This window comes from Pholcus phalangioides, unplaced genomic scaffold (genome assembly GCF_987345545.1).
Source record: "Pholcus phalangioides strain wild (caught in Gottingen) unplaced genomic scaffold, Ppha-v1.0 ptg000003l_1, whole genome shotgun sequence".
NCBI classification, from domain to species: domain Eukaryota; kingdom Metazoa; phylum Arthropoda; class Arachnida; order Araneae; family Pholcidae; genus Pholcus; species Pholcus phalangioides.
In genome coordinates this window covers 29906579-29929952 of record NW_028301596.1, presented here as the reverse complement: position 1 = coordinate 29929952, position 23374 = coordinate 29906579, and the positions used below count along the sequence as shown (strand labels likewise).

General features: G+C 35.0%; 2 protein-coding genes across 3 annotated transcripts in view; both read left to right on the top strand.

Moving 5' to 3' along the window:
- The window catches only part of mRpS11 (mitochondrial ribosomal protein S11), a 52758-nt gene extending 51601 nt beyond the window's left edge, over positions 1-1157 (top strand). For both annotated transcript variants that reach the window (XM_089247460.1, XM_089247459.1), the window contains exon 6: positions 939-1157. In XM_089247460.1, the coding sequence (XP_089103586.1) occupies positions 939-1046 (108 nt within the window). In that variant the 3' untranslated portion in view covers positions 1047-1157. The remainder of the gene's footprint in view (positions 1-938) is intronic.
- Positions 1158-7701: 6544 nt separating this feature from the next.
- The window catches only part of Chd1 (chromodomain-helicase-DNA-binding protein 1), a 95784-nt gene continuing 80111 nt past the window's right edge, over positions 7702-23374 (top strand). Inside the window, exon 1 of the mRNA XM_089247456.1 lies at positions 7702-8154. Within this exon, the coding sequence (XP_089103582.1) occupies positions 8137-8154 (18 nt within the window). The 5' untranslated portion in view covers positions 7702-8136. The remainder of the gene's footprint in view (positions 8155-23374) is intronic.

The following is a 23374-nucleotide window of genomic DNA, read 5'->3' as shown; positions in this document are numbered from 1 at the left end:
TGAAAAACATTGATTGCATGAATAAATTTCATCATGGAAAAGTGCAACGGGTGTAAGACTTATGCATGATGGTTTTTTTTTTTTTTACTACTGTTGATGTCTCTCTTTTTAACTGTTTCACTTAAGCTGCGCAGCAGATAGGCCAACAAATACAGTACTGTACATTATATTTATCCTTTTACTTTGTCTTTCATAATTTTTTTTTTCCAGTTATATTTTTTGGCAATTTGCATGATGAAGGTGTAGAATTTGTATTCGTGAGGGGTCGACCCCCCAACCCCAAAGACTACTAAAGGGCCTTGCTATCAAATGAAATGGAGCCTCACACCATAACTATGTTATCGAGGCATTTCACAGTAAGGTCAAAATCCTGGCAATCTTATGGCATTTCTGTTCTGGGGGGGGGGGGGGGGGTAGAGAATCTTTTTTCCAACTGAAAAGACAATTTATTGTCAATCACATCAACTTTACATCAGTTGTAATAGGCAATGCAAGTGTTTATTGGCCCATCATAATCTTTTACAGTGGAACCTGTATAAAATGAACATCAAGAAACTAAAATAATATTTCATTTTAGACCAGTTTGTTTTATAAAGGTGTCTAATTGCAGTGTTGCTCAGTCATCTGTCCTTTGATTCAGGGGGGGGGTGTTGTCTATTTAACCCTGTGTTGTCTGATGGCAAACTCTTCTTTCAAATGTCAAAATGCTTGTGGTGGTCACAAATCTACTAGCAAGCCATTTTAGTAAGTTTTGTTTCTGAACATGAAATTCGCTCTTTAATATGTTGTGGTTCGAGTGCATATTGAAGTCTGGCATCTTTGTGTGGCTGGCCACTTTGCGCATTTCCGACTTCAGATTAATGTGAAGATATTTGGAATAAATTTAATATCTCTAAGGTTGATCTTGATTTTTTTCCCCCTCTTTCTCCCACATCTAGGCCTCAATCAAAGGACTTGAGATGGGCGGTATGAATATAGTATCTATCACTGACACTACTCCAATTTCTGATGGTGGAAAGAGACCAAGGAAACAGAGGCGTTTGTAGCAAATTTCATAATGCAGAACTTGGGTACATGCTATATATGCATTGAGCCTATTTTTAGGCATGTATTTTTCATTTTCAGAATCTGAATAAAATAGTTTTTTTTTTGTGCAATGATTGATTACTCATTAAAAAAATATATTATCTATAACAATTTAATGCCATTACTTGAAAAAACATCGAAAAGAATCTTCAAATTCAAAGTAATAAAAGTCTAAACTTCACATCTAATAGGTCTACGATTTTATTATAGTGTCTCTAAGTTATACCTACGTATGAAAGAAATCGAGTATCAAAAAAGTTTGAGGTTTTTATAATTTTTTTTTCTTGGTACAGTACTCACAGTTCATTGATTTTTATTTTGTTGTCTTAGAAAATATATTGGATGTGCCTTTAGAATATCTTTAACATTCTTTGTTTGTTATCAAAATTGCTTTCAAAATTAACATTAACTTTTTCCACCATATGCATTAAACATTGTGATGGAACTTGGGCTATTTGTTAGCATTTTATGAATAGTAAAACTCAATTGATTTTCATATATTTTATTATAAAATGTTAATACATATTGGAAATGCCCTTGAAAAGTTTCAGTATTTTTTTAATATCTTATTTTGATAATTATTTCGGAGTGTTTGGCTTTTATTTGATTGGTCATAAAACTGTACATTTCACCAGCTCAAGTAAAATAGTTGTGACCAAGTGATATGATAGCAAAGATAGATCTTATATTTATGCACTTATACAATCTGGTGTAATTACTGGACAGTACTTAAAACTATTTGATTAGCTGTATGGTTGCTGGCTCAGCCGAGGTTTAATCTTTGTTATTCTAAATGTGATTCTTCACACACAATGCTGACCCATGAAGATGATTGTCACTTGTGTAGATGAAACTTAGATTTTTTTAAACTTAGTCGCTAGAGCAAATTGAACTAAATCATTTCACCATTATAAATGATTTCCCCTTTGTTTATGCTTTCCATCTTATATAGTGTGCGAGATATGTTTGAATTAATAATTTGGATTTCAAATATAAGCGATCATGTTGAAAAAATAAAACATTTATATGCTGAGCTGAAATTATGATTACAATTAATTTTTTTTTAAATCTTTATAATTTGTTATCTGATAAAAAGTTATGATTAATGCAGCCATTCATTTTTTCATTATTTTGGTACCAATTTCCCATGTGGTACATTATTTGCATACATTAAGAACATTTTTACCCATCATATATACGATTAACAGTTTGAACATGAAATTTTTCAAAGTGTTCAAGTTTGCGCGGCTTTGATAAGCTTATGAATATTCAAAAAAGTTATTGCTGCCTAACATGATATAATGAATTCAATTGTGAACTGTACTATCAAGTTATTTTTTATATTATGATTGATGATGAATGAGATATTGATGATAAATATCTTTGTATAAACTGAACTATATAATGAACGTTTTTAGAGTCTACCATATTATATGTAGGTTATCCTATTTCTCACATATCGAGAAACTGTTATTTTTTTTCACACATTTTATTTGTGTGTGGGTACATGGAAGTGTATAAAAAGTATTGAATAATTGTTTGCATAAAGACTATAAAAAACAGTTATGATTTTGTCAAAAGATGTAAACAGTTGATTCACATTATTGTTACCATTTTCTCAGATCGATTGCATGTCACCAGGCATGGATTCAGGGCTATGTGTCAAGAAGGGTGAATTAATGGGAGTAAAGGGTGTTCTGTATTTTACAGGCTTTTTCATTTCCAATTTTATTTTTGGCAGTGTCCTCCCTCTCCAGATTTACGCCTGTATGTAACTAATTAAATTAATGATCATGAGCTTGCTTGAGGCAAATGAGCTGAAATGTATCAGTTTGTTACTTGTGCAGTCACATAGGTATTTTTCTGGATCATCACCGTGAGGATCCAGGTTTGAACCCCATTGGTGGTACAGGGTTTGTTGACTAAAGATGGTTTTCTGCGATTTTTCAACTTCAAGATATTAATGAGAGCCGGTCTCCCACTTGAATAGTCTCTCCTTAGAGAGTAGGCAGACCTTAAAAAAAACATGATATATGCATATAAGAAAATTCAAGCACTTCAAAATATAGAACACAGGTGACAACGCTAACAAGAATACGAAACAAGCACAACTCCAACAACATAAATACATTAGGATCATGCGTATACATACACAACATGTTCCGACATGTACTGATTCATAAAAAATTCCTCAGGAATGTGTACGAGGTGCATGTTCAGTTAACTAGTAGTTACACTTTTCAGAATGCTTACATCTACAGTTACCATCACAGGTTAAAAATGTTGTTTGTTCAGATTTCAAAAAAGGGGCAGACTTTTCCAGGCATGTTGGATATTAGAGGTAAAGGAGATATCACGTTACCTTTAAATGTCTGAAAATCAAACATGTTTTGACCCAATTTCCTCTGCCTTCCATATATCTTCCAAAAGCTATTGAATGGACAATAGTCTGCTTGGATAATAAGATAATTAAAAAATCTTCCAGCATCATATTGTGTTACTTCCAGACTACCTTATTACTTCTCAGAACTGTTTTTCTTGGATTGGGTGCCTTTCTGGTGACTACATTGATGTGGCTCGACTGTGTATGTCACATATGAAGTACTCTAATTTTATTTTGAAAATTGTCTGCATCCTCATGTAATGAAATTGTCTAATGTTCTAGTTCTTTCAGACTTGGCCAAAAGACATATGAGAAATTAAATATCAATAATTTAAATCAGTCATGTAAACTTATTCTCCCATTGCCCTATTTGTTAAGCCAAATAATTAATCATAGGATTCTGTGTTGTGTTTATAGCTTTTATTGTGTTTATAGCTTGTGTTTAGAGCTTATTATTATTATTATTATTTTTTTTTTGGCTTTATCACAGAAATGAATTAAAAAATGATTCAGCAGCATAACATGTTAGTTATCTATTCATGATGGGAACAGTTAGAGTTGAACAAACATTCTTTCATCTGAAGGTTAGCTAATTTTCTACAATGTTTGTGCATCTGTTTAGTTGTCTGAATGCAGTTTTTAGATTTGGGCATGAATTTATGCTGAGGGAGGGGCTACCCCCTTTTCATTCTAATAGACTTGGGCATATGCGGCCGTGACTTCAAAATGCTACCAAATTTTAACCAACTCCAAAGTTTAACATGGAGTATGTAATTTGTACCATTCGTGTAAACTTTAGGGCAGGCATTGTCAACCTTCCAGAGGTGTGAAAAATTTTGGTAAAGCTAGCAGGCCACCGAGTTATACTAGACATTATTATCCAAAAAGAAATTTTGTCTGGTTTTAATTTGAAGGAATTTTCAACACGTTTTCAAGACACATATTTTGTCATATAAACCAGTGAAAAAGAAAAAAAACATTTATTTGTGTTTAATCTTTTAAACAGCACAGCAGAAATCACACTCAAAATGTCATAACTTTTTAAAATAAAATAGCCTTTCTTCCTATATTTAGCAGGTGCAAACTGAAGGGTATTGGCAAAAGCATTCCCTTGAAAAATCAACTTCACAAAATATCTAGACTTGTCAATGCTAATACAAGATTTCTAACGATGTGAGATATTGTTTGAACTATAAATTATCAACTCTGCAGCTTAAAGGCAAGCTCGTCATTTGGGAGGGGGTGCTTTGAAAAATGCAATAGGAATTTGATTATGCTATTTCTTTGCCTTCCCCCATGGAAAAAGTTGAAATGACAGGCGTGCTTGAAGGGTTAAAATATGTTGAAAATTTCTTTGCATGTGTGTACTAGACATGTTATCGAAGAACTTGATGTATATGTGTGGTTGCATATATGCATATAAAACACTGTCTTCAGAGGAATAATGCATGTGTGATTTATTAGTTCAGTGAATTTCCTTTTTTTCTATTTCCCTGAAGTTTAGTCTATTGCACAACAGTATAAATTTATGTATAAATAATGGTATTAATTCAAAGTACTGTTGAAAAAGGATGAACACACATATGTTTTATGTAGTAGTTTAAAAGCTCAATTTTCAATTCATATTATGTATATAATGACTCCTGATATTGCCTTTTACTTTGATTGTTTCAATCTGACATTTGTTTTTGTTTCTTAAGTCCCTTAATTTTCATGTGTAAATTTTATATACAGTATTCATACTATTTGTGTTTTATGTGATATTGATAGGTTATTCTGAAAGTGATTGCTATTTGGATTATTTGAGTGATCATTCATCACATACACTTGAAAAATGGTTCTTGCTTTATTTTGACAGTCTCTTAACATGAGCATATTCTTGAGCTATTTACCTTGAGTTTGTTATGGTTATTGGAGTGATGCACTGCTTATAATTATGCAATGCATTGTTGATTTTGTATTTCACTCTAAGCAAAGATAAACCTAATCAGTAGATTCTATAAACATCATTTGAAAGACAGCCTCTTCAAAACTAGTTATGCTGTTCAGGTAGTATTGTCCCACAAATATTGCACTCTATAAATTCTTTCTCAAGTTCGGCATGTGGCCATTGCAAGGATGGATGTCTGTGCCATACAGTGGATGGTACAATCAGATTGTGAAAATATGAAAATATTTTTTTGTTCCAGATATATGGTGATGATTCCCATGATTTTCGATCAAAATTGTCTGATCATTGTTTGTAATTACTTAGGTAGTCAATGCTGATAGACACCTATCCAGAAGCACATTTATAGTTGTCGTCCCCCTCATTCTAATCTGATTTTGTTGACCACTAATTCTCCAAGTTTACCTCTCATTTTGATTTGTTGCCTTGGACTATAGTCTGCTTATCTCTCCCCCCCCCCCTTGTAAATATAGCCCTTGATGATGAAACAAATCCAGCTTTTCCATGTTTTTGAATTGTGGTCCTCGTCAGAATATTTCTTTCAGCTTTATACTTTCCCTAAAGCCGCCTGAAAAATTCTGAATGTCGCTGCTTCTGACTTTTTTTTTGATCAAATGCAAAACATTACTACAGTTGAACCTATTTCTCTAATTTTTTTATTAGGCTGACTTTTTTTTTTCTTCACCTGTCACTCTGCAGCATGCCAACCATATCGACAGCCATTGTCCCATTTTTTCAAAACATCTAACATTTTAGAGAAGAATTTTTTCTCAATTACTTTTTGAATTGCCAGCATTCTTTCCATATTTCAATATATCGCCAAGGTAATGATATATACAGTGAATCCTACTTATGTTTTCATGCATAGTATGACATTATCCAGTTAAATTAGACAGTTTTTTGAAAAATGTTATAAGCGAGATCCACTGAATATATTATATCAAGTCAAGGATTGGTCAAATGTCTGTTACATTTCAAGTAATGAAACTTTAATGTTAATACAGTGGAACCTTGATAACTCAACACAGAAAAATATGTCTGCTAAAGTCTAGTTAGTAAGGTTTTACCTCATTTTACCTTTAATGATTTTTAAAAATTGTTTATGTATATGTGCCTGAATATTGTTGAACAATTCTATATTTTATTATCTACAAATTCATAAAATGTTTTGGTCTGTAATTTTTTGTATAAATTTTTCATATTCAGAGTTATCCCGAATTAGTCCCAAAAAGCATATTTTTAATAGATGTTATTTGTGAATGAGCAGTAATAATATTCTTTTTGGGCCTAATTTCAGGTTCCTAATTGAGGAATAATGGGAAGTAACTCTACCCAAATGTGTAGGGAAGAATCTTTGCACATATCAAACAAAAATTATGTGCTTATTGAATCACAGAGTAACGTAAAATATTTCGAAGTGATCAACGCATCAGCAATTTCTGAAAAGGAGTTGTGATAGTGCTCTATAAATCATAGTATACTTTAGCAGGATGTGGTGGTCATGTGTTGTTACATTTTATACAAATGCAACGATTTCTCCCATTGAATTTAGTATTGTGCCAACCATAGAAATTATAAATGTTAACTTACTGTGGGATATCAAGTTATCCATGAGTGTGTCTAGTTATCAAAGTTCAGCTGTACATAATCTGATGCCATATTCATATATTTGAAAGCTTGAGCTTATTTTGTCGATGCTAATAACAGTTATTGATATAGATATGCGTGTCATGTTGAAACAAAACCAAATTGTTCATATTTTAGCATATCATGTATTCTTGTTTAAAAACGTGTCCAGGTAAAAATTGATTTCCTGTCTTAAATTACAAGATATTCACTGTGTAGTTTTCTATAATATAAGAGAAAACTGGAAATTTGAACATTGCCAACTCCCCTCACGTCTGAGCTGCACTCTGATGTTGATCTGTTATTTTCCAAGATCATGATTTCAAGTTGCTTTAAAAGGTTCATTCTCAGTGATGCTAAGAAATGCATATTGTCCATCCTTTTTCATCGATTCGTTTTAAAGATGAAAATGACGATATTGTGTTACACACACGCCCCCCCCCCCCCCCCCATGAAATCGATCAGCGCAGTGGTGAGATTAAGAAAAAAAATTTTAATCTGTGACTTTAAAATGCATTCGTACCTATATAAACAAAGATAGTAGATATTTCTTTTTTATTCGTTCATTATATATATACGGAAAAATTTTATATATGAAGGAGCCCACAGCGCAAACCGGATTGCCCGCTGGTCTCGCGAGAAACCGCGAGATTGCTACGTCATTATCAAAAAAGTTGAAAGAAAGCCACTATGGTGCAGTCCTTGTTGTGTGTGTGAAAGTTGCAACCTCAATCGGGCATAACCGTTTTGGAATACTTGAAATCTCTTCCTAAAGCTTTGAATTTACCAAATTTTTTAGTAACAATTTCGTGAGATTAATTTTTTTAAGCGTTTGCTAAATGAGCTTGGATCGGAGATGCGACCGCGAGGCCTAACGAATATGTAGGAAAATGGCTGCGGTGTTGCACGTCTGCCATCTTGGTTAGGAATGTTTAAATCGACATGTCAGCTGTTGTTATGGTACTTATTGGATACTTTCGATTGAAATTCGCAAATATTACGCAAACATAAACCCTCCGTTACTTAAATTTAAGTTGTCGGTGAAAGGACTTCGATTTCATCTTCGTCCCGATCGGGGGCAAACGTTCATAACATGGAGGCACCACATCACGTAAGTATTTCGACACTTTAATGTTTATTAATCGTTTTGAATGGCTTTTTGTTTATTAATTTTGTGATAAATGCTGCTTCGATGTTTGGAATTTCATATGGAATAGCGTATGTGGAGATCGTATTAGCATATTTCGACGTTTCGTGTATCCGATCTGTTTATCACATTTTTCAATGTTGATCTCATGTTTATTTACATCATAACTCGTAAAAATGCTTCTTAAAATTGTTCTTGTCATTTTATTCAGCGTCTTATGTCTTGTGGTGTACTGTACTTGAACCTTGGTAGTGTATATTTGTCTTATTTTGGGGGCTAACTGGGGATCAAAATATTGTGTTCATTAGCTTAGTTCAATTATCATCCCCTAAAATGTTGATAAAACAAGTAATATAGATGTTGTTCCATACTAATTCTTTGTGTGTTACTTCGAGAATATCATGTTGAAGCTTTTAAGGTGAAAAAAAATTGATTTTCAAGGGTACCCATTTTTGCTATGGAATTAAATAACTTAGGCTACCAAGCCTTCTTGGGAGCATGTGCAGCTCTATTTCTATCTTTTTGTTCCTTTTTTACTCTATTTTCTAATTAATATTGTGTTTTTTAGTTGTTTATTGAGTTATTCACTTTTTGAAGCAGGTATTCCCTTGATATTCTACAAAATTTTACAGATATTAACCCCCAACTGATAGTGTTAATATAATAGCCTTTGTTTATCAATGGTTTACAGTAGAATATCTTGTACCATTCCTTTGACCATGTGTTAGTGAATTAAATGCTTAGTGCTTTAAGTAAAATCAAGTATCAAGGTGTAAGGAACCCTTGTTATACATATTACCTGGTGTTAGTAAATATTTTGAAATAGATTCAAATAGCTTCTCACCAGTGAATGAGCATTTAATAGATCTCGTGCTTTGAAAAAAAATACTTGGTGTGCATCATAGAATAATTTGTTTTTTGTTGTTTCAATTAAAATTTGTTACCGAAGCAGTCTAATATATTACTTGTCTTAATCATGCATATAGGACACATAATTTTGTATGAAATTTTTTCCCTGTTAGTGATAGGAATGTAATATACATGGTAGCAAGCATATCCTGAAATTTTCCTTCATGCTTTATCTATAACTTGTAATCGTGGTAGTATTCTTTCGCTTTTATTTATTTTTTCTTAGTTTATATATTTTTACCTGTAAAAATCTTTTTTTTTTAAATTGACAATCTAATTTATGATAAAGTTACACCAATTTTTTTATCCTTTTGCATCTTACCTTTCTGCCACAGTGTTGTATTTGTTTCACGCCAGTCTTTATTTTCCAATTTTTGAATTCAGTGCATAACATGCTTCAGTATTAGTTTTCACATGCATTTTTTATGTGGTGTTGCGAGATGAGGTTTAAAACATTGACAAGTTTATTTTTTTGTTTTTAATTTGATTTAATTTGTATTTGTTTAAACATAATAGATTTTAGTCTTTACAAACTAACAATATTGGCTTCTCAAAATTATTACAATGATCTTGCAGATCAATATTTTTATGAAGGGCTGTACTGCTCTGCAGGAGCCAATTAACATATATATGGCCCAGGTGTTATTATAGTACCATCTGTGTTGCCAGTAAAAGAAATTACATAACTGAAAACTTTATCCAGGTTCTAATGAAGTTCTACAATTTTGAACAGTGGTTCTAATGAATGACACTAACTAAATGTGCATTATAATGAGGAACTATTTTATTTATACATTTAATAAGTTCATCTGAGGACTTTTAAAGCTTGGGGGCCTGAAGTTGGTAGTCTAGTTATATTGTGGTCCCTGGAATTACAGCTTTGGAATTCTGGTTTCCTACCCAGGAGAATTAAATTTTGCAAATTGATTTTTCATGTTGGGGGGGTTTTTTTTTGGGGGAAAATTTTTATATACGACTCTCGGCATGCCAGCAACATTATTAAGAGCGCAGACCATATAATTGTATGGTCATGTTTTCCAAATAGTAAACGATGATAGATCTGTTTTGTCATGTATGTGTTATGGTAGGTGTGATAAATCTGGTCAATATGTAATTATGTATAATAACCAGCAAGGCTTGACCAATCAAAGAAAAAGGCATCAGCCAAATTTCTTATGAGCTGAAAACAAGTCTTAAGTAATGTTTTCTTTTACAGTTCTGGGACTCTATGTGCCTTTCTTATATTTAAAAAATGTACCATCGGTAAATCAGAAAAATTAGTGTTTGCCATAGACTTCAATTTAACAATCACTTATTAGGAATTTTAGGTGCCAATACACTGATTTTCTAATCACTGTGGGACCTAATCTGGTTATTATGCATAATAACTAATTTCTCCCATTTGTCATAACATGCATCAATTGTAGTCAAAGAAATCAATAACCCCCAAAGCAGAATGTTTTGCGATGTTCTGCAACGAGTCCTCAGCTGACTGAAAATGTTCTGCGGTAAAAATTTACATATACATAATAGCGTTTTCCTACACTATTCTTAAAATTCTTCCAGATTGTTCTGCAACGTACGTCGACATTTTGGCACATTCTGCTTTGGGGTCAATAACGAAAGTTAAAATCGGGAAATGAACAAGTGTGATAATGATAAAATTTAGATCTCGTACAACATTCCCTTAATTCAGTGATGTCAATCCTGTCCTTGCAAAATCGAACATATTTATATGAATTTTTTTATGTGCAGCTTAACAGGCTCCATAGTACTAGTAAATTAGTCATGTTTGATATGTGTTTATATTCGGTGCATGAAATCAATCATTTTTCACATGAAATATATAATTAATAAAGGAATTTCATCACAAGATGATGGTATTCATATGAAACATGAATCTTACAAAAGTTTGAAGATCAAAATATTACTTTTCGAAATATTAATTTTTCAAATCAAATTTGTTTCACGAAAGATATCGTTATAGTGAAAGTTCACTAATAAAAAATAAGATAGACGATAAAATAAATTGTAATACATCAAGTAGAGGCCTATGTATATCAAACAATAGTCACAACCGTGTTGCAAACAAAATAAAATAATTAAAGAGAATAAATTTTTGCTCTTAAATTTAAGAATAAGCGTCTATGATAGGGCTTGACAAATCCCAGGTGCTTCTGTATTCACATTGAAAATTTTCTATTAATTGGTTAGTCTTAATTTGACTTCACATTTTCTGATTTCATGGTAATGCGTCTTTCTACATTGAAAGGGATCAGTTGCATAAATATTATTCAGAACTGTTCTTTTAAAAACCCTTGCTTGGTGCCTAAGAAATCTAGCTGGCACTTAAAATTATTGGAAAATGTTTTTCCAATTTGCCAAAACTGATTTACAACATGGGTACTTCTGGGGTGTGGCAGGGTTTAAGAAAAATGCAAAAAAAAAAAAATCTTAGAAGGCGAAAGAAGTAGTAGCCACTTTTTTGCAAGAATGCGTACGGGAGGTATGAAACGAGTAGACATCCAACCATCAATCATTAGCATTGTAGCATTTTGCTCGAGCTTTTCTTCCCGTTTTCACTTTTTTTGCAAAAGGAATTTATCTAGCTTACGCTGTGGGCTTTCAAAGGTTGAGAACCACTGCTCTAGGGCACTTCTCTATCAAGTGAAAGGACATGGATTCGATTCCCACAAGGGCAGTTGAATTTTTGTTCCTAAATTCATCTTTGCATCAGCCAGCTATTGAAAAACATTTGCATTGATATTTGGGATCACATCTCTCTCAATAGGAAAATATGAAATTGCATTTCAAATCTTATAGCACATTAAAATAATGATTTTTCAAAATTGCTGTGCTTGCCAAAAAAAGATTTTCTGGAGAGCCAGAGTATGCATGCACTGATATATATATCAAAAGAAATATAATTTAAATGTACAGTAGAGCATTGATTATCCGAAACAATTGAGGAATTGGATAATTGATTTTTTTGGATAACCGATCATTCATGGAAAAAAATTTGTACCAGTGTCATAAAAGCAATATGAAACTAATTTATATTAAACACAAAACTGCATTTATTTTGTATCGTGTCTTACATCGGTTAACCGGTATTCGGATAATCAATGCTCTACTTTATTTTTTTACTGGGGGGGGGGGGGGTGTATGCTCTTTTTTTTTTTCCTAATGGGAATGAATTATCAATTTTTTTTGGCAGAAAATTTGTTATCATTAGTCAGGTCAAATAAAAGTAAAAGAGTCTATAGCAGTGGTTCTCAACCTTTTTTGATTCGCGCAGTGTTTTTTTAGTAAAAAAATTCCATGGTGGAGCCCTGTAGGCCTATTTTTTAATTCATTAAAGTTACTCATTTATTTTTGCTATTTAAAAATATTCATAGCTATTTTTTATTTGTTTTTTCATTTTACTCTTTTTTTATTTTCATTGAGTGGCTGCGGAGCCCCTGGAGAGTTCACAAAGAGCCCCAAGGGCTCCGCGAAGCACCAGTTGAGAGCCGCTGGTCTATAGTATCCAAGTTGAAGTGGAAGTTTTCGATATAAATATTCAATAATGTGTCTATGAAGATTTAAATTTAAACACTGTGGTCAAATATATTGAAAGTACATCTTCCTTAATATGACATGGACTGAAATCAATAGTAAACTAATGAGAGAAAAAAAAAAAAAAAGTTATTTACCAACGTATTATTGAATATCATATCCTTTGAGCTGATAGAAAAAATTTATCAACTATAGATAATCTTGTTTTCAATGCATCGTTGATTAATGAATTAAAATTGAGATCATCAGTGTTTTGTTCTCTCGTCTGTGATCATGTACAGTTAACATTTTCTCCAGCTTTCTGCAGACTAATTTTCTGATTGTGAGATATATGTGTATATATAATAAACTTTTCTGAAGTGTTGTGTGGAATTAGTTGTTTATATTCTGTTATAAACTTAATGAATAAAGAAAGACTTTTTTAAGTGATACAGGGTTTGATGAATCCCAAATCGGCATGACGACTAAAATTTCCCATAATATATGAATGTTTTAAATTTAAGTCATAAATGGACGATAATTGTTTTTTTATGTTCATGACAGTGCATCTTCCAATGTAGGAAGTGATAATAAATAAATCTTGGTACAGTAAAAAAAAAAAAATATTTAGGACCGTTTTTCTTAAAAATCCATTTTTGGCTCCAGATTAGGTTAGTTTGATTGGCATCTAAAATTTTCCATGTGCGATTATCGAATCTGATGAAAACATTATATTGTAGATTTGATAATCAGGCTGTATGCTAGCCTGGTCCATCTAGTGATCCTAAGTTTCTTTTAATCCTGGAATAGTAGCTGATAAAAACTATGCTAACTTCCTGTACGTCTGTTTCTGAGACGTTAGTTTCTAGGTCAGTATTCTAGAGTTAGTCATAGAAGAGGAAAACATGCCATGTTTGCATGTCTACACACTGAAGTTTATACAGTTGATGCTCAACATAACGACCCTCTTCATCCTGTTGAAAACAGACGTTATATTGCAGGGGTCAACCTTTTTTCAGTCGCGAGCACTGCCTGTACCCATCATCAAAAGAAGAGCACTCGTATGGCAAGTAACATACAGATGCATGAAATGATTATTTCAATCCTTGAATGCAATTCCTCTAAGGTGTTTAATTAGAACATTGGTCTCAAGTGCTCGTGAGCATGAAATCAAACCTGAGCACTCTGGGTGTTTCGGGGTGCTCTGTGGTGCTCACGAGTAACGGGTTGAAGATACTCATTATATTGGGAGGGTCGTTATATTAAAAATAAAACATGATACTTGTTCTTTGGGACTTCCCAACCTTTTTGTCCCATCACCCCCCCCCCCCCAGTGTAATCTAACCCATAGGATCCTATGTTATACTTGTAGCTTCCATCGCCCCGGTAATTAATGCCTGCTCACTGGTCTAGCATACCCTTATCTGATGTGCCTGATTAGCAAGAGCTTTGTATTTTAAAAATTAAGAGACATGGCAGTAATCAACTTGGTGCGGGGAATCACCAAGTCCCCTCCCCCAAAAATACAAAAACATATTATTTTGGAACTTTTTGAAAATAAAAATTGCTTCTCCTCTGTTTTTTTTTTTTGATATGTCTAGCTTATTTAAATACTAGCTGATACCCGGCGACGTCGCCCACCCTGTAAAAAATTTACATATATATATATAGCTTATTAATTATTTCTTAATCAAAATATTACTAATTAAGTAACTAATATTACTAATATTAAGCAAGAAAAAATTACTTTCATTTTTAAATATTTTAATTAAAAACTTGAGGCAATCGCTTGTGGATACACAATATTTTTGTTTGTCCATCTGGTGTGTAGATGTACAAATTTTGGGATTACCAACGCGCGAACAGGCGACGTAAAGCTGTCCGTGTGAAAAAAAGGGCTCAAGTAGGTTGATACCTGCCATTACTAACAACTGGCCTTGCGCTTTGTTGATGGTCATGGCAAAAGCTAAACGAATCGGGAACTGTAATCGCTTGAAAGTGAATGGTATTTCTTCAGTGATAATTGGGGTGCGTGGAATGAAGACGTCTTCTCCTTTGGCACAAAATCCAGTTAGAATTGTTGCTTCAATGATGTAATTGTGCAATTTCTTCACGCAGAGTCTGTTGCCATTGCAGAGTATCGTGTCTCCAAATTTCTTAAAAGCATTATAGGTTCTCCGACTTTGAGGGTCAAGTTGTGTGGTGGCACACCCGGAATATCCACAGATACAGCACTGTCTGCGCTGTGTCTGTGACAGTGTCAACCGATTTGTAATTTTTAGGATTTTTCCGTTGATCTTGTTCACACTGTCATTTTTTGATGCCAGAATCGCTTTCTCACAAAGCCACTCATGGTTTTGGTGATTTTGTTGAATGTTTGGGAAGACTTTGCAAGTTCTTGAACTGAGTTTATAAATGTATATATAAGAACTGGCAAAATCCATTTGGGAACGTTATCAGTCTAGTGCTTGGGTCTACGGGAATTCTTCCATTTCCAAGTTTGATCAACTGATGTGAAAATGATAGCAGTGCTGAGTCATTTTGCAGTTGAACTCGCATGTGGTGGATAATGATAATTTTTTAGCTTCGTGCCAGAATGTTGATGATTTGAGGCAAGCATTGAGTTTGTCAGTTGACGTTGAAAATTTTTATTCCCAGTTTTGTCGTCGTAGTTGTTGTTCTCTGTTGTTAGCGACATCATACGTCCAACTTGTGCAGCGAATATTATTCAAACTACTTTTAAGCATTTTGTGAATTGAAACTATACCTCTACGATGGGCGGTTGATGGGATAAAGCCAGCATTAGCACTTACAGCACACCCTTTTATATAGGCTAGCAGAAATACCCGGCACTCTTCCCAGGTTTTCTTCAATTACTGGGAGGATTGGAAAAGTTACAAACCGTTATAATAACAGAATTAAAGATGTGACAAACCATTGTAAAGGCATATATTCACGACTGAAACGCATTGTTGGAAACCACGGTAACCAAAGTAAACGTTCGAAAGTGTTTGTTGAGGCCCCAAAACTATTGTTGCCCGACAGTTTTTCGCCAGTTTCGGGCATTTGCCCAGCTCTGACGAAGTTTTAAAGTAGCCTACGGTTCAATCCCGGACCTGTTTTGTATATGTGCAAAATCTGGCGACGATCGGTCTAAAACTGTAGATTTGTATAAAGAACATACATACTTTCACATTTATATATAAGATATAGTACTAGCTATTACCCGGTGCTGCCTGGATTGTCTTTAATTACTTAATTATTGAAAAAGTGTTAAACCATTATAAAAGCATGAACTATCATAAATAACACTGGCATCATTAAAGAAGTGACAAACCATTATAAAGACATAAGCAAGTCTGAAACTCCTTTGCTAGGGAGCCAAAAAATCTGGTTGAGTGGTCATAGTGACAGACACGCGTTGCGAGGATCTAGGTTCGAACCTCACCATCGCCGCAGTAGTGGTTGGCTGAAGTTGGTTTTCTGTGGTTCCAAGGTGTCAATGTGAGCCGATCTCCCTATTAAAAAGTCTCGCCACAGAGAGCAACAGGCCTTTACAACAGGCAACAATAAAATTATTCAGTTATTACACTTCAGTCATAGTGAGAAAAATTTGTGGCAGATGGCAGCACTACACATAACAAGCATTACGCAGAAACAAGCTTCACATCAAGTTCACAACACACACATTCCAACATGTACCAGTTCGTTAGAAGTTCTGCAGAGGAATATGGGCAAGGTGCATGTGTGGAGTAGTAGTAGCAGCAGCAGCTAAAGTAAACATTCCAAAAGTGATTGTTGAGGCCCAGGAACCATTGTTGCCCATTTCTGGCATTTGCCCTGCTCTGATAAACTTTTAAAGTAGTCTATCATTCAATCGGGCTCTATTTGGCATATATGCGAAATTTGGTGATGATTGACCTAAAATAGATTTGTATAGAGAACACACACAGAGAGAAAATCGATTTTATATATATATATATAGAATGAATACAAAAATGAAATTCTCGTTAACATATGACAAATACAAAAACTATAATAGTGACGAACTAGAAGTGTGATGCTGAAATGAGGTACCAAATAAGAGTTGCTATAATAAAACTTCACTTATAAAAATTACCCAAATAATGAACTTGGTTTTTTGTAATTATGCTAACAGAGGAGTTAAACATGGAGATAAGTGAGTTGAAGTGTGAAATGATTGCTGTTATACCGTAGTCTGACTAAATTTAATTGCGGTTAGGTACTTCATAGAGAAATATTGCATTCCTCAAATACAGTAATTCTCAGCCAGAAGCCATGTGGCTACACCACAGCTAATGTGAGCTGCTTTAGTTGATTAATGAGGCCATAAAAATATTTAAAAGGGAAGAAATAAAACTGTAAATCTTTTTATAGTGCGAGTGAAAGTTTGGCAACTCTTAAATTGCAGGTAGAACTATATTACAAAAGGGAGGCATACAACACGATACTGACATAACAAAAATTCAAGCATTTCCATCTTTACTTCAGGAAATGTAAGACAGATGGCAGCATGCACTAAACAATCACAACTCTACAACATAAGGGTGCGTCTGTGCACGCACCCTTAGCAATGTTCCTTATTCCAATTTCCCAAATAGTTGGTGCCACCATTGCATTCAATAAAGATAGCCACAATAATTTTTCCCAACTCTTGCAAAAAAATCGAACAGTAAATTCTGCGAACTTCGGCGGCTATTGCGTGTGGGGAAAAATGAAGCAAAAACACTCGTATGAAGAAATATGTGTTTCCAAGTGGAGAAAAAATTTAACAATTCCGGAAACCGGAAAAAGAGGACAAAAGAGTGAATTTTCCAAAACGTAGGAGGATGCTTGAAATGACACCAAAAAGGATGATTGGTAATCCTATGTTAGGACCACGCATTCACTCGGAACACATATTCTGGCATGTGCTGATTCATTAGAAATTCCGAAGAGGAGTGTGTACGAGGTGCATGTGCCATTAAGTAGTAGTAGCAGCAGCTCGGGAACAGAGGAGGGTCCAGGGATCGCTTTCTCAAAGTGTGTCTGGGCTCCTAGGGATGTCACTGTGAGCTGAAGATAGTGATTTGTTCCTATTTATGTTTTGAAGTGGTTCTTTTGTAATCTACTATACTATTCTCGGGGAGCAACAGGTGACAGAACTTTAAGAACCAAAAATAAATATTTTCAACAAATTTTTGATATAAGGGAAAAAAATTCCCTTAGATCAAAAATAATTCATGACCAAAATAACACCTTTTTGCAACAGCACTGAAGATAACAGCCTTAAACTCAGCTGCTGAAGGAATGAAGAACCGCAAGTCCATGGATTAAGGGAAAAAGTTCTATTTATAAAAAATGGGGTCTATTGGGCTAGTAGGCATGTCTATGGTTGTTAGGTTGAGCTTTGGAAGTAAATGTGATTCTCAGGTTGTAGCGAATCACTAAAATATTTTTTTGAATGTCCTCTCTGATGTTTTTTAAAGTACAGTCTGCCCTCTGTATATATATATATATATATATACACCAAGGTTTACACTAGATAAAAAATTCCTTTAGCAAAAAAGCGAAAATGCTACAATACTAATGATTTATGGTTGGATGTCTTCTCGTTTCGTACCTCCTGTACGCATTTTTGCAAAAGTGGCTACTATTTCTTTTGCATTTTGCAAAAAATGCAACTGTAGCTTAAACACTGATATACACACATACATACTACCATATATACATACAGTAGACACTCTCTCTCGACACTCCAAAAGTATTAGCAAACATGTTGAGTTAGCAAGGTTCCACTCTAAATTTTTGTCCAATCGTTTTTGTGCATGTAATTATACAAATTCAAACAAAATTCTATTAAATAAAATGCTAATTATCATTAATTTTAATTGGGGGTTGTTTCATAATAGAATCAAAACATATAAAAATGAAAAATAGTCAAGTATATTTATTTGTTTTTCTTTCAGAAGAGAAACATTCTTCTACACTCTTCTGTTTATCCTACGATTGTTTGGCTTTTTCCTGATTGCGTAGGAAGCGACGTATCACATCTAGAGCTTTTAATGCATCATGGCGAGATGGTGGGGGACTTCAAAATAATGTTTGCCCTGGGCTAAAATCCTAGTCAGCTCAGCCTAGTCACGGCCTGTTCAGAAAAATATAGTTTTCCAAAGACTTGGAACAAAAACCAAAGTGAAGGTAGCAGTTTCGTATCGTGCACTCGTGGACTGACTTCCATGCCGAATCAAGTTTTCATGTTTAGGACAATTCCTTGGTCCAGTGGTTGTGAAATTACTGTTGAATTAGTTGGTAAAAAGCATAATTTGATTGCTGAAATGTCCGTTATTTTTGGATGAGCACTGCAAATATCCAAAATAAAACTTTTCTGTTCTCCCTTGAAAATTTTCTATCATCCTCGATCATTGTTCGAAAATCTCAGATGTCATCCATACCTTTTTGTTGCCATCATAGTCCAGTGGATGAGTTTGAACATTTTTAAAGCACTGAGAGAGTGTGTTTTTTTTTTTTTTTTTTTTTTTTGGTTGCTGCCAAAAGATCTGTTTTTTTTACATCCTTCACATTTTTCTCCTTTGAAGGCAAAAGTTAGGTTTATTTTTTCGGCTTTTGCCTAACCATTCTCATCACAATTAAACACATCTTCATTTTCCAATTTTGAACAATTTCTTGAGATTCAGATATGTCTCTTCGTAAACTTTCCTGAAAACAGTGCCATGGCTGTCTTTGAATCGGGTCAACCATCCCCTGCTTGCAATGAAATCCCCTTGATTGAGACTTTTTGTGAAATCTTTTGCATTCTCTTAAATTATTGGTCCTTATAATGGGATTGGGCGGATTCGAACCACAAAAGAGTTGCTCCTTCTAAATCACTGAAGTCTGATTTCTAATGTGTTTTCTGCTTGGTCCATGAGAAGATTCAAATGATGGCAAAATTTTTCCCTTATTTTTAGCAAATGTTGAAGGGGTGTTCCGTGCAACTTTGTATTCTTTGGCGAGTTCACTCAGTTTTTTTTTTTTTGTTTTTTTTCCGATTTTAGTTTTTCAAAATTTGAACTTTTGATTTTAAAATTAAAGTATGAAGTTCGTGTGAAACCATTGCATTCATGGCCATCGATGCTGACAATGAAAACCAAATGGCGTATTCAGCTTCTAACCAGGCTTTAGTTCTTTTTCTTGTACTCATTTCATAAGAAATCATAAAACTAAGTTTCACCAAAAACATTCTCCGTAGCAGACAATATCAAAACTCCCAATAGATAAGATTTTTATCCCTATTGGATGTTGACAATATCCACACTTTTGACCATAAAAAGAATGAAAGACCTTTCTTGGAAACTCCATTAAAATAATAAGCTGGCCAAGAGGTTTCAAACATTCATTCTTCACAGGCATGCCCCTCAACTCATAAAAGAGACCCATTATAGAGATCAAACAAACAGGATTGTCGAAACATTCTTAGACCCATTATAGAGATCAAACAAACAGGATTGTCGAAACATTCTTAGAACTGGTAGCACGTGGGCAATTGTAAAAACCAGTCATGGTAAAAGGACAAAAATCATAGTCGATTTAAGTGGAGTTAAGCCAAACATGTGTCGAGTTCCCCTACATTGAAATTAGTATTGTGCCAACCAAGGGAATATTAGGTGTTGAGTTATCCATGTGTCAAGTTTCCACTGTATATATATTCTTCCTGTTCATGAGAAAACTCTGTTCCTGTGTTTTTTCTTGTATCTCAAAACAAAATAAAGAATTGTAGATTAATGTTAATGATGGCTTTCCAGGCTTTTCTAGTGCTTCTGGAAATGTTTTTGAAAGACAAAAGAAAAAAACACTCTCTGCTAGAAAAATTTGACGCATTATCTAATTGTGATCATTGTGCCTTTAATCAAAGAATATCAAATGTCTCAAGCATGGCCTGGGACAATTCTTATCATTTTTTGCTTTTTCACTCTATAAATTAACTATAGAATGGCCCATGAAAAGTCTGATCTGGGGCCCGCAAAAGATCCCAGCCTAGGGGGCTTTGCTCCAGGATGTGGGGGCCATGGTCTGAAGTTATAAAGGATTTACACCTTCGCTAATGTCATTCATGTCACTGCTGTAGCCATGAGAGCTATAAATATGGAAATGGTCAATTTCACGGGAAAAAAACACTAACTTCAATTTTTACCCAAGCATACTTTTTCACTCTATAAATTAACTATAGAATGGCCCATGAAAAGTCTGATCTGGGGCCCGCAAAAGATCCCAGCCTAGGGGGCTTTGCTCCAGGATGTGGGGGCCATGGTCTGAAGTTATAAAGGATTTACACCTTCGCTAATGTCATTCATGTCACTGCTGTAGCCATGAGAGCTATAAATATGGAAATGGTCAATTTCACGGGAAAAAAACACTAACTTCAATTTTTACCCAAGCATACTTCCATTTATACAGAACCCAGCGAATTAATTAGATAGCAATCTCGATATTCTAGATAAATTGCTATAAAACAAATAGCAAAACCCAAGACAGATGAGGGGCGGTTACTGCCACTTGTCTCTTGTGGGGGGGGGGGGCAAACCAGCCTTAGGACTATTGTACCATTGATGATGATACATTGACAGAGGCTGAATCAATCTAGGTCACTGCTTCTGAAATCATATCTCCATGAAGAAGATCCAGATGAAATGGGACAAGTTTACTATGAGCAACATAGCAGATGGGTTTGCAAGTTTGAATCGTCAATAGATTGTTACATTGATGCAGAAATAACACATGACAATACAGATTCTCCACATGTAGAAAACTTGATAGATGAAGCATTACAATGTACACTCAGTAGCCAAAAAGTTACGAACATCCCTTACTGAAACTTCACTCGTCCGTGAAGCACGTGCGATGACATAATAAACCAGATTTATGGATAAAAAGCTTTCTCCTGGTCAGAAGCACCAATTAACGTTTCAATTTGCCTGTTCATTAGGAAAAAATAGATTTTAGTGACTTTGAACAATGACATAATTGTGAGTGCCAGAAGGGGCAGTTCTGAAGCCGTTAACCTTCTTGGCTTTTCTCTTACAACAGTATCTCAAGTATTCAAAGAATGGCAGCTAAACCAAAAAAACTTGTAGCGGAATAGTGGGCAGAAATGGCTTGTGAACGAAAAAGGTGCCAGGCAACTGACACGCATTGTGTTCACCAACAGCAGAGCTACAATGTAACAAATTGTGGCACAATACAATTCAGGATGATTGCAAAGTATATCCGTAGTCTCTACAAGATGGATCTTAAAACTAATTGGTTTTAATAGCCAGCAACCAGCAAGTCTCTCTTGGATTTCACTGCAAAACAAAAGAAAACAGCTTTTGTGGGCTAGAGAATGCTGGAATTGGACACAATGAATGGAAGAAAGTTGTCTGGTCTGATGAGTCAAGATTTCTTCTCCATGATGCTGATGCCAGGATCCGTGTGTAGCGCAAGCAGCACAAAGCCATGGATCCGGCATACCACCTGATAACTGTTCAAGCAGGTAGCGCTGGGAAGCATTTTCCTGGTATACTCTTGGTCCCTTATTTCAATTAGAAGCATACGTCAATGCCAGCACCTACCTCCCCATCGTTGCTGACTACGTACACCCGTTATTATGGCCATAATGCTTCTTGATGCTGATGGCTATATACACTGGTGTAAGAAGTTAAGAGAATTTTCAGACTTGGTCGATTACCTCTAGAACTACTGTACCGATTTTAATGAAATTTGATATGTACATACATTGATACAATACAAAACAAATAACCATTCAATAATTGTAATACACACGCATGATCGTGCGTAACACTCGTTGGAGTCTGAAGGTATGAAACAGTGGTTGCAGAATAAACGAAAAAATGGGTTAATAGGGGGTATGGTCCCCTCTTACAGATATACAGGTCTCTCAGCGTGATTTCATACTTGAAATAAGGCAGTTTATCAATTCCTGTGGCAATTGGTCCCACTTGTTCAGCAACGCTGTTTTCATTCCCTGGATGGTTCCGGAGGGGGGTTGCGAGTTGCAATTACCCTCCCCAGAGCGTCCCAGACATGCTCTATAGGGTTAAGGTCTGGAGATCTGGCTGGCCAATCCATCCGGCAAATACGCTCGCTCTCTAGAAAATTGTCGAGCAGAAGAGCTCTATGTGGCTTCGCGTTATCGTCCATTAAAATGAACTCAGGGCCGACTGCACCCCTAAAAAGGCGAACATAGGGCTCCAAGACCTCATCTCTATACCTCACACCAGTCACAGTGCCTCTTTCAAAGACATGGAGAGGTGTGCTGCTATCCAACATGATGCCTGCCCAGACCATTAAACCTCCTCCGCCATAATGGTCCATTTCGCGGACATTGGAGGGTAGGTAGCAGGTCCCTGGTTCTCTCCATATGAACGTACGGCGAGAATCGGTGCTTAGGCTGAACCGGGACTCATCAGTGAAGAGAACGGTCGCCCATTGACCCATACTCCAATCTCTATGCTCTCTGCACCATGATAAGCGGATTCTCCTGTCCGTAGAAGTGAGCGGGACACAAACAGCAGGTCAAACAACCCTCTCTCATGAAGTCTTTTGGAAACAGTCACCCTTGATACACGGGTTCCTGTGGCTGCATACAAGTCACGAGAGAGCTGAGAAGCTGTAGCACTCCTATTACGCCTCGCTATAATCGACAAATGGCGATCTTCTCTGGCCGTCGTGGCTCTTG